Source organism: Podarcis vaucheri (assembly GCF_965113315.1).
Source record: "Podarcis vaucheri genome assembly, chromosome: 6".
In the NCBI taxonomy this organism is placed as follows: Eukaryota; Metazoa; Chordata; class Lepidosauria; order Squamata; family Lacertidae; genus Podarcis; species Podarcis vaucheri.
In genome coordinates, this window is record NC_138764.1 from 75,555,404 (window position 1) to 75,574,999 (window position 19,596).

Sequence of the window (19,596 nt, forward strand, 5' to 3'; positions counted from 1 at the left end):
AAATGTGCATGTACTACAAACACTTGGGAAGCATATCTTAGGGACAGACTCCATCCTTTGGCAGTAATGCAGCTGAAGTTCTTCAGGAAATTAATTATTGGGCCAGCACTGAACTAGCCTTGGAGGCTTAGAAGGTATACTGGCTGGGTCTATTCTGACATGATGAAAGTGCTCAGGTCACTGTGCCATCCAGATGCTTTGGACTACAGCTCTCACCAGACCCAGCCAGCATGTATGCATGGCTGACTGAGAAGGATGGGAGCTGCAGACCTAAACAGCTGAAGACCTAAACCAGGCAGGAAAAGGCTGCTGTCGAGCCACCCATGCATACTCTAGTTTAGTCAAGCATACAATCTCTTCTCTACAGGATAGTATAGGCATACCTTGGACATAGTGTGGGTTTGGTTCCAGACCACCATGATAAAGCAAATACCGCAATAAAGCGAGCCACACATTTCCCCCCTGTTTCCCAGTGCGCATAAAAGTTATGTTTACACTATACTATAATCCAGTGTTTTTCAACCGATGCGCCACAGCACCCTGGGGTGCCTTGAGTGATGGTCAGGTTTATCCCAAGTATCACACAGGAGAGCTGCAGAAAGAATATAGCCAAGGGAGCCATGGACTCAAAAAGCTTGTAAGCCTCTGCTGTAGTCTAGTAAGCCAGCACCCACTACTGGCTGCAGGGGCAGGAGGGGGGAAGGCCAGCACCAGCTCTAGCCAGCTCCACTCCCTGGGCCAGAAGGGGGGTGGCAGTGGCAGGGGGCTTCCTTCCCCTGAAAGTGGCCGGGCTGCCTGCAGCTGCACCCACATCCTTGTAAGGAGCAGTATCTGTGAAGAGCAATAAAGCAAAGATCAATAAAATGAGGTATGTCTGTATTTTGCTAGTAGCCAGTTGTGCACAGTGCTGATGGGATAGCCTTTGTGGCAGCATTAAGCCCCTCCTCTTCCTCTCTTCAGAAAGTTTTTCCAAGCTTTTTATTTTTTAAAAAACCCGATTTTCAAATAGGCACAATACAAGCCTTTGATCAAAAACTGTACAAGGGAAGGGAAGAGAAAATCAGCTTTGCATTCAGAGGCAAGTATGTCTTTTGAGGAGCAAGGCAGATGAAGCTTGTATGTGTGTTTGAATGCATCCAGTGATCCCTACCACTTATTTTGTCACAGCGTGTAAGTAGCAAAAATAAAAATAAACAGGTTTTCACGAACACCATGACTGCAATATTCACCTTTTTGAGGGAAATTAAACCTATATTCAGTTCTGCACCGAAGACAATTTCTCTACAGTCCCTCAAGGGCAGTCATAAAGTATGGGGAAGAAAGGTGGACTGAGGCTACATTTTTTATTTATATTTTTATCTCCCAAACTACTTATTCAGATATTGACTCAGACAAAGGCCAGAGCTAGGGGCCCTGAGTCACTCAATAACTATTTACTGAAATGAAGGTAACACCCACAGAAATGTAGGTAAATACGAATATATGAAACTGGCAAACTGTCTTATTCCACCCGATCTAAGGTCCATTTAGGGACGCGGGTGGCACTGTGGGTTAAACCACAGAGCCTAGGACTTGCCGATCAGAAGGTCAGTGTTTCTGTGCGCTGCTCTGGTTCTCCAGAAGCGGCTTAGTCATGCTGGCCACATGACCCGGAAGCTGTACGCCTGCTCCCTCGGCCAATAAAGCGAGATGAGTGCCGCAACCCCAGAGTCAGTTACAACTGGACCTAATGGTCAGGGGTCCCTTTACCTTTACCTTTTAAGGTCCATTTAATCCACTGCTGAATACTCTGACTGGCAATAACCTTCTATGGTCTTCAGCATAAACCTTTCCAGAAATGTTGCTTGAAATCTTTTAACGCAAAATGCCAGGGGATGCTTAGGTTTTTACTATATGCTATCCATGTCCTCTGTTATTGGGCGATGTCTACCTCCTCCCTTTAGGGATTGTCTCGATCATCCACACATTATTGAAACGATTGTTTACTCTGGACATTGGCTGCTGCTATGCAGAGGCATTAGGTTCTCCTAGATTTCATCACATGCTCAGTTCTGCATGCATTAATCATTCTAGACTTCACAAACAGCTTGTTACAAAGTACTAGAGCAGCAAGCAATGAAACATCTGAGAATCAACTGCTACTCTTTTCTCATGCATACTTTGATGTTTTGTTGCTAGAGAAGCAAGGTGAAGCCTTCTCAGCAAATTGTCTTGTAGCCACCATAAATTGTTAGAACAGCCCATACTAGTCCTTTGACAGCTGTTAAAACAGTGGTACCTTGGTTCTCAAACTTAATCCGTTCCAGGAGTCCATTTGACTCCTGAAACTGTTCGAATACCAAGGCATGGCTTCCGATTGGCTGCAGGAGCTTCCTGCACTCAATTGGAAGCAGTGGAAGAAGCGTTGGATGTTCGGCTTTCAAAAAACGTTCACAAACTGGAACACTTAGTTCCGGGTTTGCGGCATTTAGGAGCCGATTTGTTCGGGAGCCAAGCCATTTGGGAAACAAGGTACCACTGTAACTGGTTATTGTTCCCCCCCTTTTCTACTCAGTTGAGTTCAAGTGAAAGAAGCAACCAGACTTCTGGTACTAGTATATCAGATGCATTAGTAATCCATAAACCCTCACTTGCCACTCTTTGCAGTGGGCTGTCTTGTTTGCTAGCACAGGGTGTGGGAAGGAGCCAATAGGATTCTCAATGTGGCAGCCCACTGGTGGGAGCCAATAACAGATTCTGGCTGGAAGATGGGCGTTGCCTGAGGTAGACTGGCAAGAGAACCTTCCTATAGGCCGCTCCAAGGGTATAAATTGCAAGTACAACCATAGCAATTTCCTCACCCACAAACCCTCTAGAGAAGATACAACTGCTGGCAATCAAACATTTGCGCAGAACCATAATAGCTCAGAAACAGAGCCCACCTCAATCCTAGGTTCTCTTGTTTTGTTTTCATTAATTGAACAAAACATTCAAAACAAATAGCTTTTTAAAATAAAATTATATTTATGGTAACTATGGCACCTAGATACACTTAACACTGTCAATAATTTAATACATCTTAAGCTGTTATTTTACTACGAGCAATAGAGAACAGCGTGAATTAGAAGCAGAATAATACAACAGTTTGAACGTTAACATGAAAAAGATGGATATTTAATAAAGATATGAAGCTGAAATAAAATATACATTGAAAGAAATAGGTTTGTCTGCAGTTCTCTAAATCCATGTATAATGCATACAATTTAAAACAAATTCAACATTTATTTATTTATTGGTAAATATACAGTTTTAAGAATTATGAAATGTTGCTCATAACTATTTGTGTTAAACTAGTTAGTTTAAACACTGTGGGTAGAATTAAACATGCTCTTCCAGTCATTCCATCCGTACAAGCCTTCTGGCTACCAGATGGAATGATACCCCTCCCCCTTTCTCCATGTGCTGTTCTGGGGGTTCTTCTGACACCCCCTTTCCCAGTCAATTTTTTGGATCATGGGAGTAGATGAGGCAATGCTCCATTGCACAAATGGGGCTAATGGGGTTCATTATGTGAATCTTGTCCACTGTTTTGTAGAGATATCCTAAAGCACATATGAAAGTTATATATATGATGATGAAAACAGAGGATTAATCCTACAAAGATGGATTATTATTGTTCAGGCTTCGAAACTGTGCCAGAAGGAGAAAGCGAAAATGTACAGAAGCAACTTGCACTGAATTTGCCAGTGTCCTTAGAAATTCAAAAATCTGTATCATGGGAAAATTAAATGTCATTAGAAGAAGGTTTTCATAGGAAAGTTGTTACTCTGGGTGAATCTGTGCAACTCTAGGCCTGCCCTACTGTATGTCACAGTGAATCAAGCTGCTTCAGGCAGAGGAATTTAGGTGGATAGATGAAGGCAGGAACTGACTTTCAGAAGTGTTGGCTCTAGTATCTGGAGCACCATTTGGCGCTCTGCTCCAGAGAGCAAAATGTCTTGATCTAGAACAGAGTCTGGAAGTAATAAATTAGTGTTGGAATGAGTCCAAAAGGTAGATACAAAAACAATTACATTTCAGTAGATTTTTCTTGTCACTTCTTCTATAAATCTATTCTAGCTATTAGAAAACATACAGCCTGGTCCTATGAGTTGTGTCACTAGTACAAACATTTAAGGTGCAGTGCAACAGATGCTGCACTGATGCAACAACGTTGTCTATGGCTTGGCACCATGAGCTGATCCAAGGTTTTAATGGCTACTTCAGCATATTTCAAGCTGCTGTGTTGGCAGCTGTGAGCCTCTCCAAATGTGGCACAACAGCATTGCATACAATTGCTAATTAGTGTTGAACAGGACAGACAAGAAGCACGATGGAGGCATGGTTGATGTATGGCAGGGAACAACTGAACAATGTAGCACCACAAACAGAATTTCAGCCACCATGGGGTATGCAATATTACACAGTCCCCCATGCCACTGAGCTTTGATAGTAGCTTGTAGAGGTTAGGGTGCTGCAACTAAGAGGCAGCAGAGTAAAATAGGCTTGTGTTAATTGCCAACCAATGCATTGCTTGTGACAGATGCCACAACATGTATCGACCACTCTGAGTGATATCACAGTGCTGATCTGTGTCAGTTCATTTTTGTCAACTGCTAGGAAAGGCTTTGCAGTTAGTACTGTGAGAGATTGCGCTGCTGCTACCTGCAGCCGCAGGACTCCACTACCATGTCTTCATATTGTTTGTAGACTACATTATTAGCAGAGTCAATGAACAGGATGCTAATAGGACTCAGTCTTGTCGGAACACAACAAGTTGGAGGTGTCGACTCTGGGTCCATAGAGTTCATTAATGTTTGGATAACAGCATGATTGGTGGGTTCCAGATGGGACCGAAGAGGAAATTCGCAAAGTCCTTCACAATGATAAGCTTCATACTCAAGAGGGGCTATGATCCAGTCATCCCAGCCCATATCCTTAAAATTCACATGAAGTGCTTTTTTGCTGCATCTTGTCTTCAGATTCTTGTTGGGCCTCTTTCCTTGCCGAGTTGCTAGAGGAGCCCGTCTCTTTCTTCTCTGATTGAATAGGTATTCATAAACAGTTTTGTCATCCTGGCCAGATCTGGCTTTTATTTCATTGAAGAACAAGTCTCTTTTCTTTGTCCTACCAAATACTAAGAAGAGAGCTTTTTCATTGACTTGCCTCCCTGTTCTGTTAAATCCCACAGTCCTTAAATCAACAGGCCTTCCCCTTTCAAAAGCCTCCAGTTCAAAACACAAGTTAGCAGAGTTTTTAAAATTCCTAAAAAGCTTCCAAATGTCAAAGACTTCCCATTTTGCGGTATCTAAGATGTTGACTGTCCGAGAGTCCAAGAGGATGGATGCTTGCCTGCTTATGGAGCAACTGAATAGTTTCATTTGACATGTTTTCCCATGAGAAGTAGGCTTCCAGTTGTCAGATGGTTTTTTCCTTAAAATACGCAGTTCTGCCCCCAGCAAGCCATCTTTTTCTAATGCACTGATATCAAAAATGTATTTCTGCTTTTTAACAGCTGGAGCACGGTCATCTAAAGAGAGAAAGAGGGAGAGTTGTATGTATATTGAACAGAAATTTGTTCAAAATTTCAGTTTCTCTTAATAATATACAATGACCTTCACTATTAGTTTGCAGCCTTGGGAATTATAAAACAATGCTATGGAAATGCTACAAGTTCATACTCCATGGAGGCTTACTAAAAGAACACTTCGAATTCAGACATAGAAATATTTCTGCATTATTTTAGTCTGTGTTCTTGTCCCCCAAAGTTAATCCGACAGTACATTAAGGCTAATCAATAGGACTTAGTTTCCATTTGACTGCATTTGGTATTAAGATTCCAGACGGCAAATTTAATACATTTTGTTTTATTGTACTTTTGGTCACTTATGTGCTGTCACTTGATTTAGCGTTTGAAGGCATACATTCTCTTTTATATACTATCGACCTATTGAGATACATAGAGAAAGTGTGAGAGAGAGAGTATTTGCTGTCCATTAGCATGACACTTCCTTTAGTCTAGATAAAGACTAAACACTCAACATTAAAATGACTGATCCAAGCTAAATTTACCAAGCATGGTTGCACAAATCATTCATTCCAGTGGTGCTTGTGTCAGAGACCTGTGCACCCAACAGCACTGTCACTTGATCCATCCAGCATTCACAGGTTGCTGTGGGGCCATGTGAGGGTCTAAGGAAGAATGTGGATGGACTCCTGATGAGTTCTTGGAGACATCACCGAAATATTAAATCTCCTGCTTATTTCTTATAACAAAGTACATCTAAATTTGTTTGATTCATAACAACAGACAAACAACAAAATCAGCAAGGACTGACTGACTGAAAATCAGAAAGACTCGAGAGTCTTCTTCTCCCCAAGTCTAACCCTTTAAATTGGTATTTTAGCTGAAATGGACTAATTGGGTATTGTTTGCTGCAGCAGATATACTGCCACCACACACTTTTAGTAGCATGTTCTGCAGGAAATAAAAGCATTTTATTTCACTGTAAAACAACAACAACAACAACAACATAATCCTAAAATTACTAATATCACTGAGATAAAAGCATGGCCATTTTGTTTGGTCATTGTAAACATACCAAAAAGCTGATGTGAAAAATGCTTTTTAAATCTACATTGCAAGGATGAAAATGCCAAGATTTTTGGAAATACAGATCCCCTCTGCCCTTTAACTTCTGACATGGATTTCATACACTTGAAAGATAGGCAAACATTCTATTTTCTTACCTTGCCCCTTGTCTATGAAGCTTGTAATTGTATTGGCAAGCCCAGTCTCCAGTTTTACGCTTCCATTAACACCTTTCCGTTCTGCATCAGAGAGAGTCCTGTACAGGGAGAGCATGTATTCATGTGGGGTGATCGCAGGATGCCTGAACGCCTCCTTAGATTCCCTTTGGGCAATAGCTTCTTTAGTCTTTTTGGTTTTGAAGGAGCTGGCATCTGAATTGCTGGTGCCAGTTTTCTTCAGTGGGGCCTTGGGGCCAAAGTTCTGTAGCTTTGGGGTCACCGTCCTTATTCCCGATTGTCTGTTTGAAGACTGAACTCCTACCTTTTTGTCTGTGCTCCCTGCTTTAGAGAGAGTCTTCTTTGAGTCATCAGTCTTTGCCAAGAGAAGTCCGGCTTGCGCATTATTATTTTTTGCCCTAGACTTTGAATTCCCAGCGCTATATCCATGGTTCCCCGTTCTAAATGTACCTGCCCTTGGCAAGGGGTTTCTCTCTTTTCCATCAATGTTTGACAATCCTAATTTGGATCCTGGATTGCCTTGACTTGCTTCAGCAGGACTCAGTGCTAAGGAAATGAAAACGAGGTAAAACCAGCTAAAGTGCCAAAGCAGTAGAGTAAGAAAGTGCAGGATTTTCATCCTCTGGTCTTCCTTTGAATGCCACCAAAGAAAAAATCAGAAAAGGTTCCTCCAGTTTGGCATAAGAAAACATGAAAAAAATTAAGAACCAAAGTCAGCAGAAAGCGTTTTATTTTAAGCTTAAAGCACTTTAAATCTACTTGTTTAATATTTGTATCCAGTCCCATAGTGGAAATGCTAATTTAGTCAATTTGGTCTTCTCCTGGTTTCTGCTAGCAGCTTGTTCTTGAAAAGAGAAAGTTTACCACCCCCCTTTCTTCTGTAAAAGTGACTAAAAACTTGAAGGACTCTTGTTTAAATCGGAGAGGGTTTTTTTTCCAAGAAGGAAGAATGGCGTAATGCTGCCTCTGTATTAAAAGGTTTTTTAAAAAGTTTTGAATCCCTTCCAGTGAAAATATTTCACACACAGAAACCTGCAGGTGCTCAGAAATCTTTTACAAACCTGAACTCAGGAATTGGAAGCGGAATTCCAACAAAAACCTATTTAATTACTCTCTGATGTCATGCTGTCTAAACTAATTTAAGTGTGATATATTTCTTTTAAAAAGTCTTCTTTGCCCTTTCCATTAGCATGAGTCATACTCTGCTTCATGTAAAACAACTCTGTAGGACCCAAACTCTATAGAATATGCAATTTAAAGTGGCAACTTGTTGCCTCTTTTAGCCTTAAATGAACTTCTCATTTTAAACAAGACAAAGCCGTATAAGAGAAAAAGTAGAAGCCTTTAGCAAAATCAGTTGGAATAAATGCATTAAAGCATGCTCTAATTCACAGAGATGTTTTATAAAGTTCTTCTGAACATAGACGCTGACCTTTATTAGCAGCAATTTCCTTCTGTCACTGGGTGATGAAAGGATGAGAGTTAACAAGAGTATTAACAAAATAAACTCTTCTTTAATAAGCACGTTAAAACATTTATTATGACATATTTTTAAAAGTCTTTAAGAAATTAAGCAAAATCTCATGTGATGCCTAGCTAAGGGAATATTTGCTAGCGCTGCATAAAGCTTTTTAGAGTCTTTTATTTAACTGGTTCTCTTTACCAGGATTAGTCAATGTTTAAGCAGCAGTGTCCCCTGCAGGAACCTAGAGCTCCTGTGAAAGAAAAGACAGCTTGTTTAAATAGTTTAGTATAAATGTGATATTTTACAGAAAAATTAAAAAATTGCTACTACAAAACAGACTGCTGGAACTGTAAAGGTACTATATATCATAAATACATTTATATGTGGAATGAAGCTTTCTTGCTGCATTGATTCCAGAAAACAGGATATAAACTTTGGGAAAGCAGACCGTGAATTAGGCAAATAATGTCTTCTAGATTGTAACAAAAACAGGTGAGCTTCGCTGAGTGATGTCTTCTGCATGAAGAAGAGCATCCCAAATCTTTAATCTTGTACATGTTGCTCAACAAAATTTGGCCCCAAGATGAATTCTGATGCATAGGGAATGTTTCAGGGGCTTCTTGTCCACCTGTGCACCACAACCTACATCACCTGCTGAAATATGCCCAGGAGCTATGACTGCTTTGTCCAATGCTTATTTTTGTTTTTTTTTATTTATTTACTTTAGATGGATGAAATGTCTGATTGGGGCTGTGTCCACCTTAGGCATTCATATGCACCTGGGTCACTGTTTCCCTGTGTATATTTCTGCGCATCCAAATGTGAGCACTTTTAGTTTTAAGCCTCTGAAATCTCTCTCAATGTTTCCCATCCACATCAGTTGGTGGTGTTTGATGGGATTTATTCACACAGTGTGTTGCTGTCTCCCCCCTTTGATTAAGACTCCCCCACCCACCATCGTTTCCAGAAACCTGTGGTCCACTGTAGGCATGTGCACAGATATCATTTATCTTAATTCAAGATAAAATTATAGGTTTTTTTAGTTACCAAATTTGCGCAAAAAAGCAGCGAAGTAAAAAAAAAGTGTGCGTCGCTCCAAAATGAAAACAAAATGGAAGAAGTGTGGCAATAGATGGCACACAGTGAAATGTCACCATGTATGTAAACAAACTTGCCCATGCAATGTACACAATGTGCTTCAATGCCTTCACAGTTGGGTCACATGGGATTTTATATTGGATCTTATTCCCTTGTCAGATGACTGGCATATCAGGAAAATCCGAATGGGGGGCAGGGAGGAGAGCAGGGTACCATTTGAATGAGGAGGATGTCATTTGCCAGACAAAAATACAGAGACACAAACAGCTTCAAATTCCCATTAAATTTCAGTGTGTTAACAATTACAATCCATATATACTTATCTAAGGCATATATACAGGGTGATTCATAATGAAGTATACAGTTTCCATTTACTATGAATGGAAACTGTATACTTCATGATGAATCACCCTGTATATATATTATTGTTAACTCTTGTAATAATATAGTAGACCTTTTTCTTCTTCACTTTTTCTATTTATGTTGTTAAAACTGTTCTTTAAAAATATTTTTTTAAAAAAATAAACTGCAGTGTGAATAAGTCCTGGATCTTCCATTAACCTTAAGGCACAAAACAAAACAAAAAATGTGTGTGTCGCTCCAAGTCAGGCAAAAAACAAAACAAAATTCAAAGCGGAGCTGGTGGATTACTGATTTGATTGGGGAAGCAGGCTGGAGAGGGTTAACCCTTCTCCACTATGCCATCCCAACTCCAAACAAAATTGCCCTCTAAAGCTATTATTAGGATGGCAAAAGGTACTGATGCACCTTGGCACTACAGACTTTGCTGTTAAGTCTCCCAGTTGCTGCAGGAATACCACAGTTTGTCACATGTAGTCAAGTTTTTAAATTCAGAATAATTACAAGATTTCTTCTGTATATGTCAGAAAGGTGACTTGTTTCTATTAGAAAAAGGAATGAGCCCAACCAGCTCAGAGAAAATAAAAAATAAAGGAGGTGTTAATTGGGGTTGAGGGTGTCATTTGATCCTTAAACCATTTTTTTCCTGCCAACAGTTGGTTTTGACCATGACCAGAAGCAGAAATGTTTAAAGAAAGTACTACTTCAAACATTAATTTTCTTACTAACTGTGCTCTAATAGCCTGAGCAAGCAGCATGATCTCCATTGTACAAATAGAGATTGCAGTCCTCAAACCACTAATGAGCGCTATAGTTTTTTATGCTGACGCAGCTGTTTGGGGACTGAGCAGTTCTTTAGAAGTTAAAGCACAGGGAATTTCAGCAGTTTGACAAAGAACACGTGAGGTGCAGTGTTAGAAACTCAGATATATAAGCTAGGCACCAAATAGCTCCTTAAACCAGGGTTACAGTCATCAAAATGGAATGCCTAGTTGCCATTTTTATGCCAGAAGGCTCAAAAGTCATCTTTTTCAATTACTTTTTGATTCCTAACATTCATTCTGATTGTGCAAATAAAATATAAAGAATAGAATAGAACATACAGGATATGTTGCTAGTGTGTGGAAACAGTCAAGATCCAAGGATCCCCAGGCACGCACCTCCAGATGGTGGAGATGTCAGGCACCATTCGGACACCCGGGCATCTTCACATGGTCACAAGTAGCCGATAGCCAGCTGCAAAATGCATCTAGTGCCTGGCGAATTTTGAGCACTGGTGATGAGCAAGAAAAGCCTAGAGTAGGGTATATACAGTTATCCTGACTCCCCAAGGCAAGGCATTTCCCAATCTCCTCATTTTACCAGATTTTAATATGAAAACTTACTATATTTTCAGTTGAACAATGTGGACTTGCTTGGGCTCAAGAGACTTATAAAGTCAGACACAGGCAGAGGGTACAGAGGAAGGAGAGGAAGATGGAGACAAGGGTAATGGGAAGTATGTGCACTTAGGATTGGTTTAAGTGGAACAGGAATGGAAAACCTGTGGCCTCCAGATCTTGTTGGACTCCATCAGCCAATGGTCAGGAATGGTAGGGGTTGTAGTTTGGCAACCTTTCGAGGGCTGCAGGTTCCCCACCTGTAGAGGATGAGGCCTAAGGGATTCTACTATTATATGAGGACATACCCCTCATCCTAGTGTTGGCCTGGACCCTGGACCCTGCCCCCTTTAAATGCAGGGCTTTTTAATACTTGGAAAGTTTGAAATGGCCAGGATAAAAAACATTTAAAGTGGCAAAACATTGGGATGGGGATGTCTCCATATTAATGGGGAGACAGGCTGGTGCAAATCCACATATTGCTTCAGTGTGGATAAGCTCTTCAGTCTAATCTCCTCCAGTTAAGACTTTTGGACTGCTTGCTAGAGGCCATCCCAAACCCTAGGATCTCTCATGAGTACTTTACAATTGTCAACCCAGTTGTTAGTTTCCCAGCATTCAATCTGCTGGATTTTTGCCATTCTCACTCCAGCACACCAACTATCCTCCTCATTGTGCTGAGGGAATTGACTATGTATGTTTCCAGTCGGAGTCTTAATCTGCAAATGGGTTGTTGAGATGTTGTAAACAGGCAACGAATTTGTCTTGACTGGATTTTCTGTGGGAAGAGTAAATCTAGAGGGGAAAATATGGGCTGGTGTTTTGATGCCAATGATGTGGCTACTGCAAAAACAAACAAACATACCAAAAAAACAACAACACAAAACTTGCATGCATGAGGTGCACTGATCCCACAATAAATGTGTCTGGAAGCATTCTATGGTAGCATAACAAATTCTTATTATATGTCCATGGTATTACTGGTAGGTACCTCGCTCATTTTTTCCACCTACCTAGCTGTGCAATTTGAAACAATTTCCATGCTCTGTTTCCCCCTTCTTCGTTTCAGAGGCTGTGTGCTTTCTGATCCAGTGCTTGGGTACAAAACTGTAGCCATTAAATTTCCCCCCTGGCTATCTCCAGCACAAAAGCTTGTTCCTGGGCAACCAGGCCAATTCCACCCATTAAGTGGGAATAAGTCTCATTAGAGCTATTTAGTGCTGTTACAGCAAAACCTTCAGTTTATTAGCTATACGGACAGAAACTCTTCATGATAGGAGCTGTCCATAAATTGTACAAGCAGAAAGTGGAGGCCGAGGGACTGCCTAGATGTATGCCAAATATATGCCACAGCAGGCTATGGCGCCCAAGAATGATTGCAAACTTTTAGAATGTCTCACTATATGGAATATCCTGGCGTAACCTTAGCTATGGCAGGGCTTGAGCTTCACTAAAGTAAACAGAAAAGTGAAGAAAGAATAGTGTGTTTCAGTGTCAAGAGGCTTAGCAAATATATGCAGGCAATGTACTCAGACTGCAACAGTACTCCGGAGGGAGCAGTTTTAAAAAATGGTTCCTATCTACAAATCACTGCTCTTCAGACCTTATGTTTAGCTAGTTTCAGAGAGAAAAATCCCTTTGCTAACCTAGGAAGCCACCATATGATATAGTTTAAGCCGTCACAAAAAGACATATGGCCAACCATCTTCTTTGGAAGGAAATAATAAGTTGTACAGCACTAGAACGTCACACTCTCTGCTTTGTAATAAAGCTAAGAAAAAGTTCTCTGCAGGATTCTAAAGAACTACAACTTGGGTTTCATGCTCCCCAGCTACTGGGAACACCTGCTGAAGTAGCCACTGATGTGAGTTTTTTGCCATAGTTGAGAGGTAGCCCTTTATGACCAAGGAACCAAAAGGCTGCAAATACATTTTCTAAAATGTGCTCTCATAGTGGAGGCCCCTCAAGGGTACAGTATGGATACTGACAGCTTCTGTGAGTTGTTACAAGAGACCTGAGGAAGAAAGGGGCCTCTAAGGGGCATGGATACTGTGGGCTTCTTTGGCATTCACAAAAAAGGTTACCAATAATTTCTGTCCCTTTAAATAATAGAAACCAGATGTTGCTGTTGGCAGTGTATAACAAATGACATTTCTAATAATTGGAAAGCAGAGTCCAAGGTCTCCAGCCTCTTGGGCTTATAAATCAATAACATTAGTGTCTTAATGCAAACAGAAGCATAAGAATCTGAAGAAGCAAGTGGCTGAGTACAATAATCCAAGGCATGGAAACTTGGAGACAGAATCATGTGATTTGCTTGTCTGCAGCAGCGCCAGAACGTTATAGAAACAAGCTGCAACCAGTCTACAGAAATCACGAGTGTATCCAACAGAATTTATGCTAGATCTGAAGCACATGCAACAATCTTCTACATCTTTGAGCCAAAGTTAACATTATCCGAATATTTTCCTGATCAGTTCCATGTGGTTTTTCTTCTGAAATCAGTACTAACTTGAGAAATTATATTTTAATAGGTTTTTTTAAATGCTTCATATGAAAAAACAAGAGTTCCAAAAAAATCTAAAGGAATGGATTCATAATTTCAGCAGGGCAAAACACAGATAGTACTTATGTAGTAGGACAGATGTGTGGCAGAAGAAATTTTACATTTTTAAGGAAGACTTTTCAGGGAAAATTAATACAGTAGTATCTTGGTTTGCAACCGCTTTGGATTACAACCATTTTGGATTACAACCATGTCAGACCCGGAAGTGTGTGTCCCTTTTTTTGGATTACAACCCTTTTTTTATTACAACCATTTTTTGGGGGGAGGCCCCATTGGCAAAAGTATGCCTTGGGTTACAACCTGTTTTGGTTTACAACCAGACCTCCGGAACGGATTATGGTTGTAAACCAAGGTACCACTGTATGATGGAAGAAGTCTTTGGAGCCTGACAGAAACTGTTTGCAGTGAATGAGAGGCTGATACCACTACTGTATTTATTTGGAAAGAAGTTCAGTTGAAATAAAGTTGTCTGCCGGTCAACAGGTTTAGGCTTTGCCATGTCTGAAGTCTGGTCAACTGTAGAGGCACTAAGATGGCAATTAAGATATGGATGCTGAAAGGCAAGGCCTGTTGGTCGAGTAAAGAACTGCTCAGCTTTGAAATTTCAACAGTGTTCATACATTTTGAACCTTTGGCACAATCAAGTTTTTAATGGTACTTCTTTAAAACACAACATGAAACTGGAGATTCTCAGGTGCTGAATTCTTCATATATACCAAATTCTGTGCTTAAGTAGTATGATTCACAAGAAGGGTTCATATGAACACCTGTGTGCTGACTTAGATTTTAGCAACCTTAAAGGTATTATCTGGGAGCATATGTGATTGTTTTACATGTTTTAAATATGTTAAATTGTTTTAACTGCCTCATGTTGGGGAAAAGGTGGGACATAAATAAATATATACTAATAGTAATTCGGTAAAGAATAAGTAAACAACGTTAAAGAGAACCCCTCTGTATTTTGAGCACAGGTTTCTAGCCTATCCTATGGAGAGCTTCTGTGGGCTTAAGAGCCCAACTCCGCATAGGAGTGAGCTGTCCCTCGGGACGAACCAGACGCTTATGTGCCCCAAACTGCGAACAGCGGGGTCAGCACTTGCCCAGACTTCCCCACGCGGCCTGGACGGCCTTCGGGGCGCTGTGTACGTGAACAGGCGGCGGCGAGAAGGCGAGATCCGAGGGTCCAGACGGCAAGCGCTCCACAACCGCCAAGGGTGCTTGTGTTTCGCTGGAGGGGTTGCCGTGAGAGGCCTAGCCTCGTCGTTCAGGAAATAATCGCGCAGCTCGCACTTTCGAAAAGCCACTGCTATTGCCTCGCGCTATTCCGCTCCCCCCCCTCCCCGCCTTTCCTGCCGGCGGCATTGGCTACTGGGAGTCGGAGCTTCGCACTAGGCCTATCCTGCCTGTGGGGATAATGTACCAGGCCTAGACAGTCCCGTTGTTCCCCGGCTCACAAGGGGAACGTGCGCCCTCATACGCCCGGGCAGCCAAGAGTCTCTTAACTGTGGAAAAGCGGGGCGGCACAAACGAGTCGCTTGGCCGCTGCCACTAAGTGAGCGAGCAGGCGGGTTTCCGTTGCCGGAGCGGAGAGAAGAAATGTAATAGGACTCCGGCGGCCCCCTTTCCCCGCCCACGAAAGCCTGCAGGCGGCCGCGGAAAGGAAGTTTCACCATCTCTGGGGAGGTGAGCATCCCAGGTGCACGTTGAGGCGTGCTCAGGTGAGGGCGGGGAGGCTTGCTTGCTGTTACATACTAGGCAGGGCAGAACAGGTGAGGGATAACGTGCTGCTATTGACAATTATAACGGAGTGCCATCACCTCGCTCCGCCTCCGCGCCCAACCCGTTTGCAGAAAGGGAAGCTGCAGCTTGCGATCTTCCCGGACTCTGGATTGGAAGAATCTGCCATTAATAGAGGAACCCCCGACCCACAACCGCCTCAAAACTCGTGCAGATATATGTGGCTGCTTACTGTCGTTGCAAACTCAAAAGTCCTAAGGTTAAAATCCTAAGCACTTGCAAGTAAAGCCCCATTGGATTCAACGGAACTTGTTTTTGAGTAAGCAGGCATGAGATAGTGCCAATCTGCATTACAAGATTGTTGTAAATAGTCTTGAGGTGCATTAGGTTAGGGAAAGTATCAGGGATGCATTTCTATGCAATTTCCAGCAAGTAAAACGCCTGGAAATCCATTATACTTTCAAATAAATGCACAGGGGAATAGGTTATGGACTCTGCGCCATGAAAGCTTGGGTCTTGATAAGTTTGTAAGTGCCACAAGACAAAAAAAGTTGTTTTTTGCTTCCACAGACTAACATGGCTAGGATGTATAATGTTATCCACCGTAAAGTTGAGATGGATAGTTATCTTATCAAGGACAAGTGGTGAGAAAAGAGAATTTATATTTATTTGTGCTTTTCACACATGGAATTCTTGCATAGATTTAGTTCTGTGTTGGAATTCGTACTTATTCCAAGTGCACATGTGACAATCCTGCATGTTGTGATTTGCTGCTATACAGAATGGACTGTAGGAATTTGTTTCAGAATATTGACAGAGTTGTGCAAAACCATAGATTATTGACAAACCATAACATGTTATATTGAAATTATGATTTCTAAAAATGCAGACTGATGCATTTACTTGAGAATAAGCAGCATAGCGGGAATTGTTTTTGAAAACAAAGAAACAAACATACGACCACACTTCCTTTGTAAGAAAAAGGTATTGGATCAGTTGATGCAAGGAAGATTTCCATTTGAAATTTATTAGTCACATTTTTGCTTTTACTCAATCATATTAAAACTTTTTAAAATGTCAGCTTGAGGTTGGTCTCTCGCATCTCCACCTGCTTTTTCTTGACTCTGTAACACACCGCTTTATGGTTTGTTTGTGTGTTTTTGGTAATATCCCCATTCTCATAAAATATGACTCAAAAAGGACTGACCAAAATGTGCTAGATGAAATATATATATCTAAATTTACAAGAATTGTCATTCGCTGCGTCCATAAGGATTAGGAGTGCTGAACTGTCACCTTTGTTTCATGTGTGTAACTCTGCATTCTTGTCTGGAAATACAAAGAACCATTTTCTCAACTGGTTAGGATTCCAGAGAAACCTTTTCTTTTTCCTTTTTGCCAGAATTTAGGCTTGACAAATGTCATAACTAATGCTTTTTCATTCTTTATACAGAATGGAAGCCTGCAACAAGACTGTTGAAATGGCTTTCCAGCTAACAACATTTTTTCTTCTTCTGTTGGAAACAAAGCAAATTATTTCCCATCTTTGTGCATTTTTCCTTTTGAGAAAGTAGAGCCATCAGGGCCATCTTGTTTGCTAGATTAATTAAACCAGTCTTGCTTCTTTCTGCTTTGACCTTTAGATGGAAGGAGACCAAGCAGCAAGCAGTATGAAAACACAGACAGTTCACTTACTTCCAGAAGAGCAACTAGTGGCACTACATCACCAGATGGTGGAAAATCAGGCATCCTATCAACACAGACTACAGAATTCCCAGGAGGCACAGCATAGGCAGGCAGTACTTGTACAAAAGTTACAGGCAAAGGTAAAACCATTACATTTCTAGCGATATCTCAAACAAGGAGATGATGAATTTTGAGTAGAGAGCTCTTGGTGGATGGAAGAAGGGTACATGAAGAATAAAGTGCTTGCTTGAAAACAAGTTTCCTTCTGCTGTTCTTCTAAATATGCATTTTGGGCATAGAACCTTTTTCCTGACTTGGCGAATTGCTCAGTTCTAAACTTGCGATATCCCCCGTTTTTCTGTCTTTCTGAAAACCTGTACCCCCTCCCATAGGCGCCGACTCCATGGGGCTTGAGGGGGCCTGAGCCCCCTCAAAAATTTGTTTGGGGGGGCTCTGCCCCCCCAATAATCTCCGGCGCCCCTCCAGCAGAGCGCCATCGCCGCCCCTCCCCCAGCCCAAAATGCACAGGGTCGGGCTGCCTGCATGCCTCCTGCCCTCCCTCCCGAGCAAAAGCTCCACCCAATTTCCTTTGGAGCTGATTAATAGGCGCAGCACGCTCTCCCCTATTCGCTCACGAGGAGGCGGCGCCACTTTATTTGCATATTCATGAGCTTATTTATTATTCATGAGCTTTCCCAGCCCCCCCCCCATATTTTTTATAAGTCCGCGTCCCTGCCCCCTCCTCCCCGAAGCAATGAGCTGCTGTGCCAACTGGTAAATATTAGCATCATTGTACTACTTCAAAGGCACTCTGCTGTGCTTGCTGGAAGTTTAGCTGATGCATCAATAACCAGCTAATTTGCCATTTGATATAAATGGTGATATATATGCTGGCCACATGACCTGGAAGCTGTACACCGGCTCCCTCGGCCAATAAAACAAGATGAGCGCCGCAACCCCAGAGTCGGTCACGACTGGACATAATGGTCAGGGGTCCCTTTACCTTTACTTATGTATGTGCAATGCACAAAATCATCCCTAAACAACTTGGAACAAACTCAGAACTCTTAGAATTTCATGAAGGGTGTTGCTGCAATTACACTCTAAGAGGTAATAATAATAATAATATACCAACTTTTTCTGTTTTATTGCAGGTGCTGCAATATCGTAATTGGTGCAAGGAGTTAGAAATGCGTCTGGAAGCAAATAGGGTAAGTTTTAAAGTATGTGAGTACCATTTTTTTGTGGTTTTGCTATTGGTAACAAAGTGTTGGAGAAATTGGTGGGAAGTTTATTGCTATTTTTCCTTGAAGTGGTCTACTTCCCTTTTGTGATCACTGTTAAAAGAAATTAGCATAGTTCAATATATGCTGTAATGTCACAAACAATGGGCATGCTTATTTACATGGAAACTAACAAGGAAATCAAATTATGACATAGCTTTGACTAATCTTCTATTATGAACAGCAGGTGTGTGTGAAGGGGTGGATTCTCACTAGGATAATAGTGGGGCCAAGTGATTATAGTTCCATTTTCTCCAGTTATTTTCAAAAATAAGCCACACAAGGACTAAAGTTGTGAATGACACTGTGTCTTGTTTGGCCCTTAAGCATCTTTCATTAAGCAAGAAAAACCCTAAAAATGCAAACAAATGCACTTCAAGTTGTGCTCATCTCAGCTGTTCACTGGCTTATTGATTCATGGGACGTTAGCAAGGAGATCCTGAAGTGAGGGAATAGACTTAATATGGATGTTGTTTTGATTAAATTGTCTGCCTTTTTTGCAAAGGGGTCCCATCCACACCAGTGGGATCGTAAAGAGGACCATAGTCTAGAGAAAGCGCTGATCCAGTTGGAAGAAGAGCAGCAGAGGTGAGTGAGCTTTTGCAGAAGCTTTATCTTAGCTGGTTTTTGGGGAAAGCAGTGCAACAGCTGCAGCACCATCATTTCATCTTATTGGGACCTTTACAATAGAGATTTGCTAATCCATTGCCTTTCTCCTACGCTTCAGATGTGAGAATTTGGCTGGGGTGAACAACTTGCTCCGTGAGCACTTGGACAAAGCCAATGAGGTGAATGGGGCTCTCCGAGAGGATGTCAGCAAGCTGATAGCTGACTGGACAAGGGCCAGAGATGAGCTAGAGCACAAGGAGAGCGAATGGCATAAAGAGCGGGAGGTAGGAATGTGTCACTAATAAGATACTGGGTAGGGAAGGTGGATTTCCTTATTGATTAACCTTATATTCTAGGCACAAATACTCATTTCTGGTTTGGCAGGCATTGGCTGGGATTAAGAAAACAGTAGAATATTAATTCAGGGTGCGTACAGATGTACATTGTTCTAGAAGTCAAGACACTGCGGAAATTGTTTCATATTTAATATACGTAACTTATACTGTAAGTTATAGACATGCAGTTCCCAGTGAATGATTTTCAGAGGTAGTGTCGTGAAGAAAAAATAACTCCTGTATTCAGTATAGATCTGAACATATCTTTAATTGATGTGGAAAATGCTGTGCA

General features: G+C 41.5%; 2 protein-coding genes across 9 annotated transcripts in view; one reads left to right on the forward strand and one right to left on the reverse strand.

Annotated features, from left to right (window-relative positions):
• Nucleotides 1-19,596, forward strand: part of CEP250 (centrosomal protein 250) — a 137,028-nt gene that overhangs the window by 85,727 nt on the left and 31,705 nt on the right. For 4 of the 8 annotated variants that reach the window (XM_082227473.1, XM_082227467.1, XM_082227474.1 and 1 more), the window contains exons 4-7: nt 17,035-17,217; nt 18,232-18,288; nt 18,866-18,948; nt 19,088-19,253. In XM_082227473.1, coding sequence (XP_082083599.1) covers nt 17,035-17,217; nt 18,232-18,288; nt 18,866-18,948; nt 19,088-19,253 — 489 coding nt within the window. Of the gene's footprint in view, nt 1-14,435; nt 15,373-15,404; nt 15,424-15,961; nt 16,036-17,034; nt 17,218-18,231; nt 18,289-18,865; nt 18,949-19,087; nt 19,254-19,596 lie in introns of those variants that run through there. The other 4 variants (XM_082227471.1, XM_082227470.1, XM_082227468.1 and 1 more) reach the window with 4 other exon arrangements.
• Nucleotides 2,984-8,379, reverse strand: GDF5 (growth differentiation factor 5). The gene is made up of 2 exons (XM_082228543.1): nt 6,769-8,379; nt 2,984-5,548 (listed from the first exon to the last, which is right to left on the reverse strand). The coding sequence occupies exons 1-2, from the start codon at nt 7,403-7,405 to the stop codon at nt 4,680-4,682; spliced, it is 1,506 nt and encodes a 501-aa protein (XP_082084669.1). The 5' UTR covers nt 7,406-8,379; the 3' UTR covers nt 2,984-4,679.

Excerpts from the sequence above, each read along its gene's own strand:
- GDF5 (XM_082228543.1), bottom strand. The coding sequence starts at position 7,405 with ATGAAAATCCTGCACTTTCTTACTCTACTGCTTTGGCACTTTAGCTGG. Across the intron at positions 5,549-6,768 it reads CTTCATAGACAAGGGGCAAG|ATGACCGTGCTCCAGCTGTT; the intron begins GTAAGAAAATAG and ends TTCTCTCTTTAG.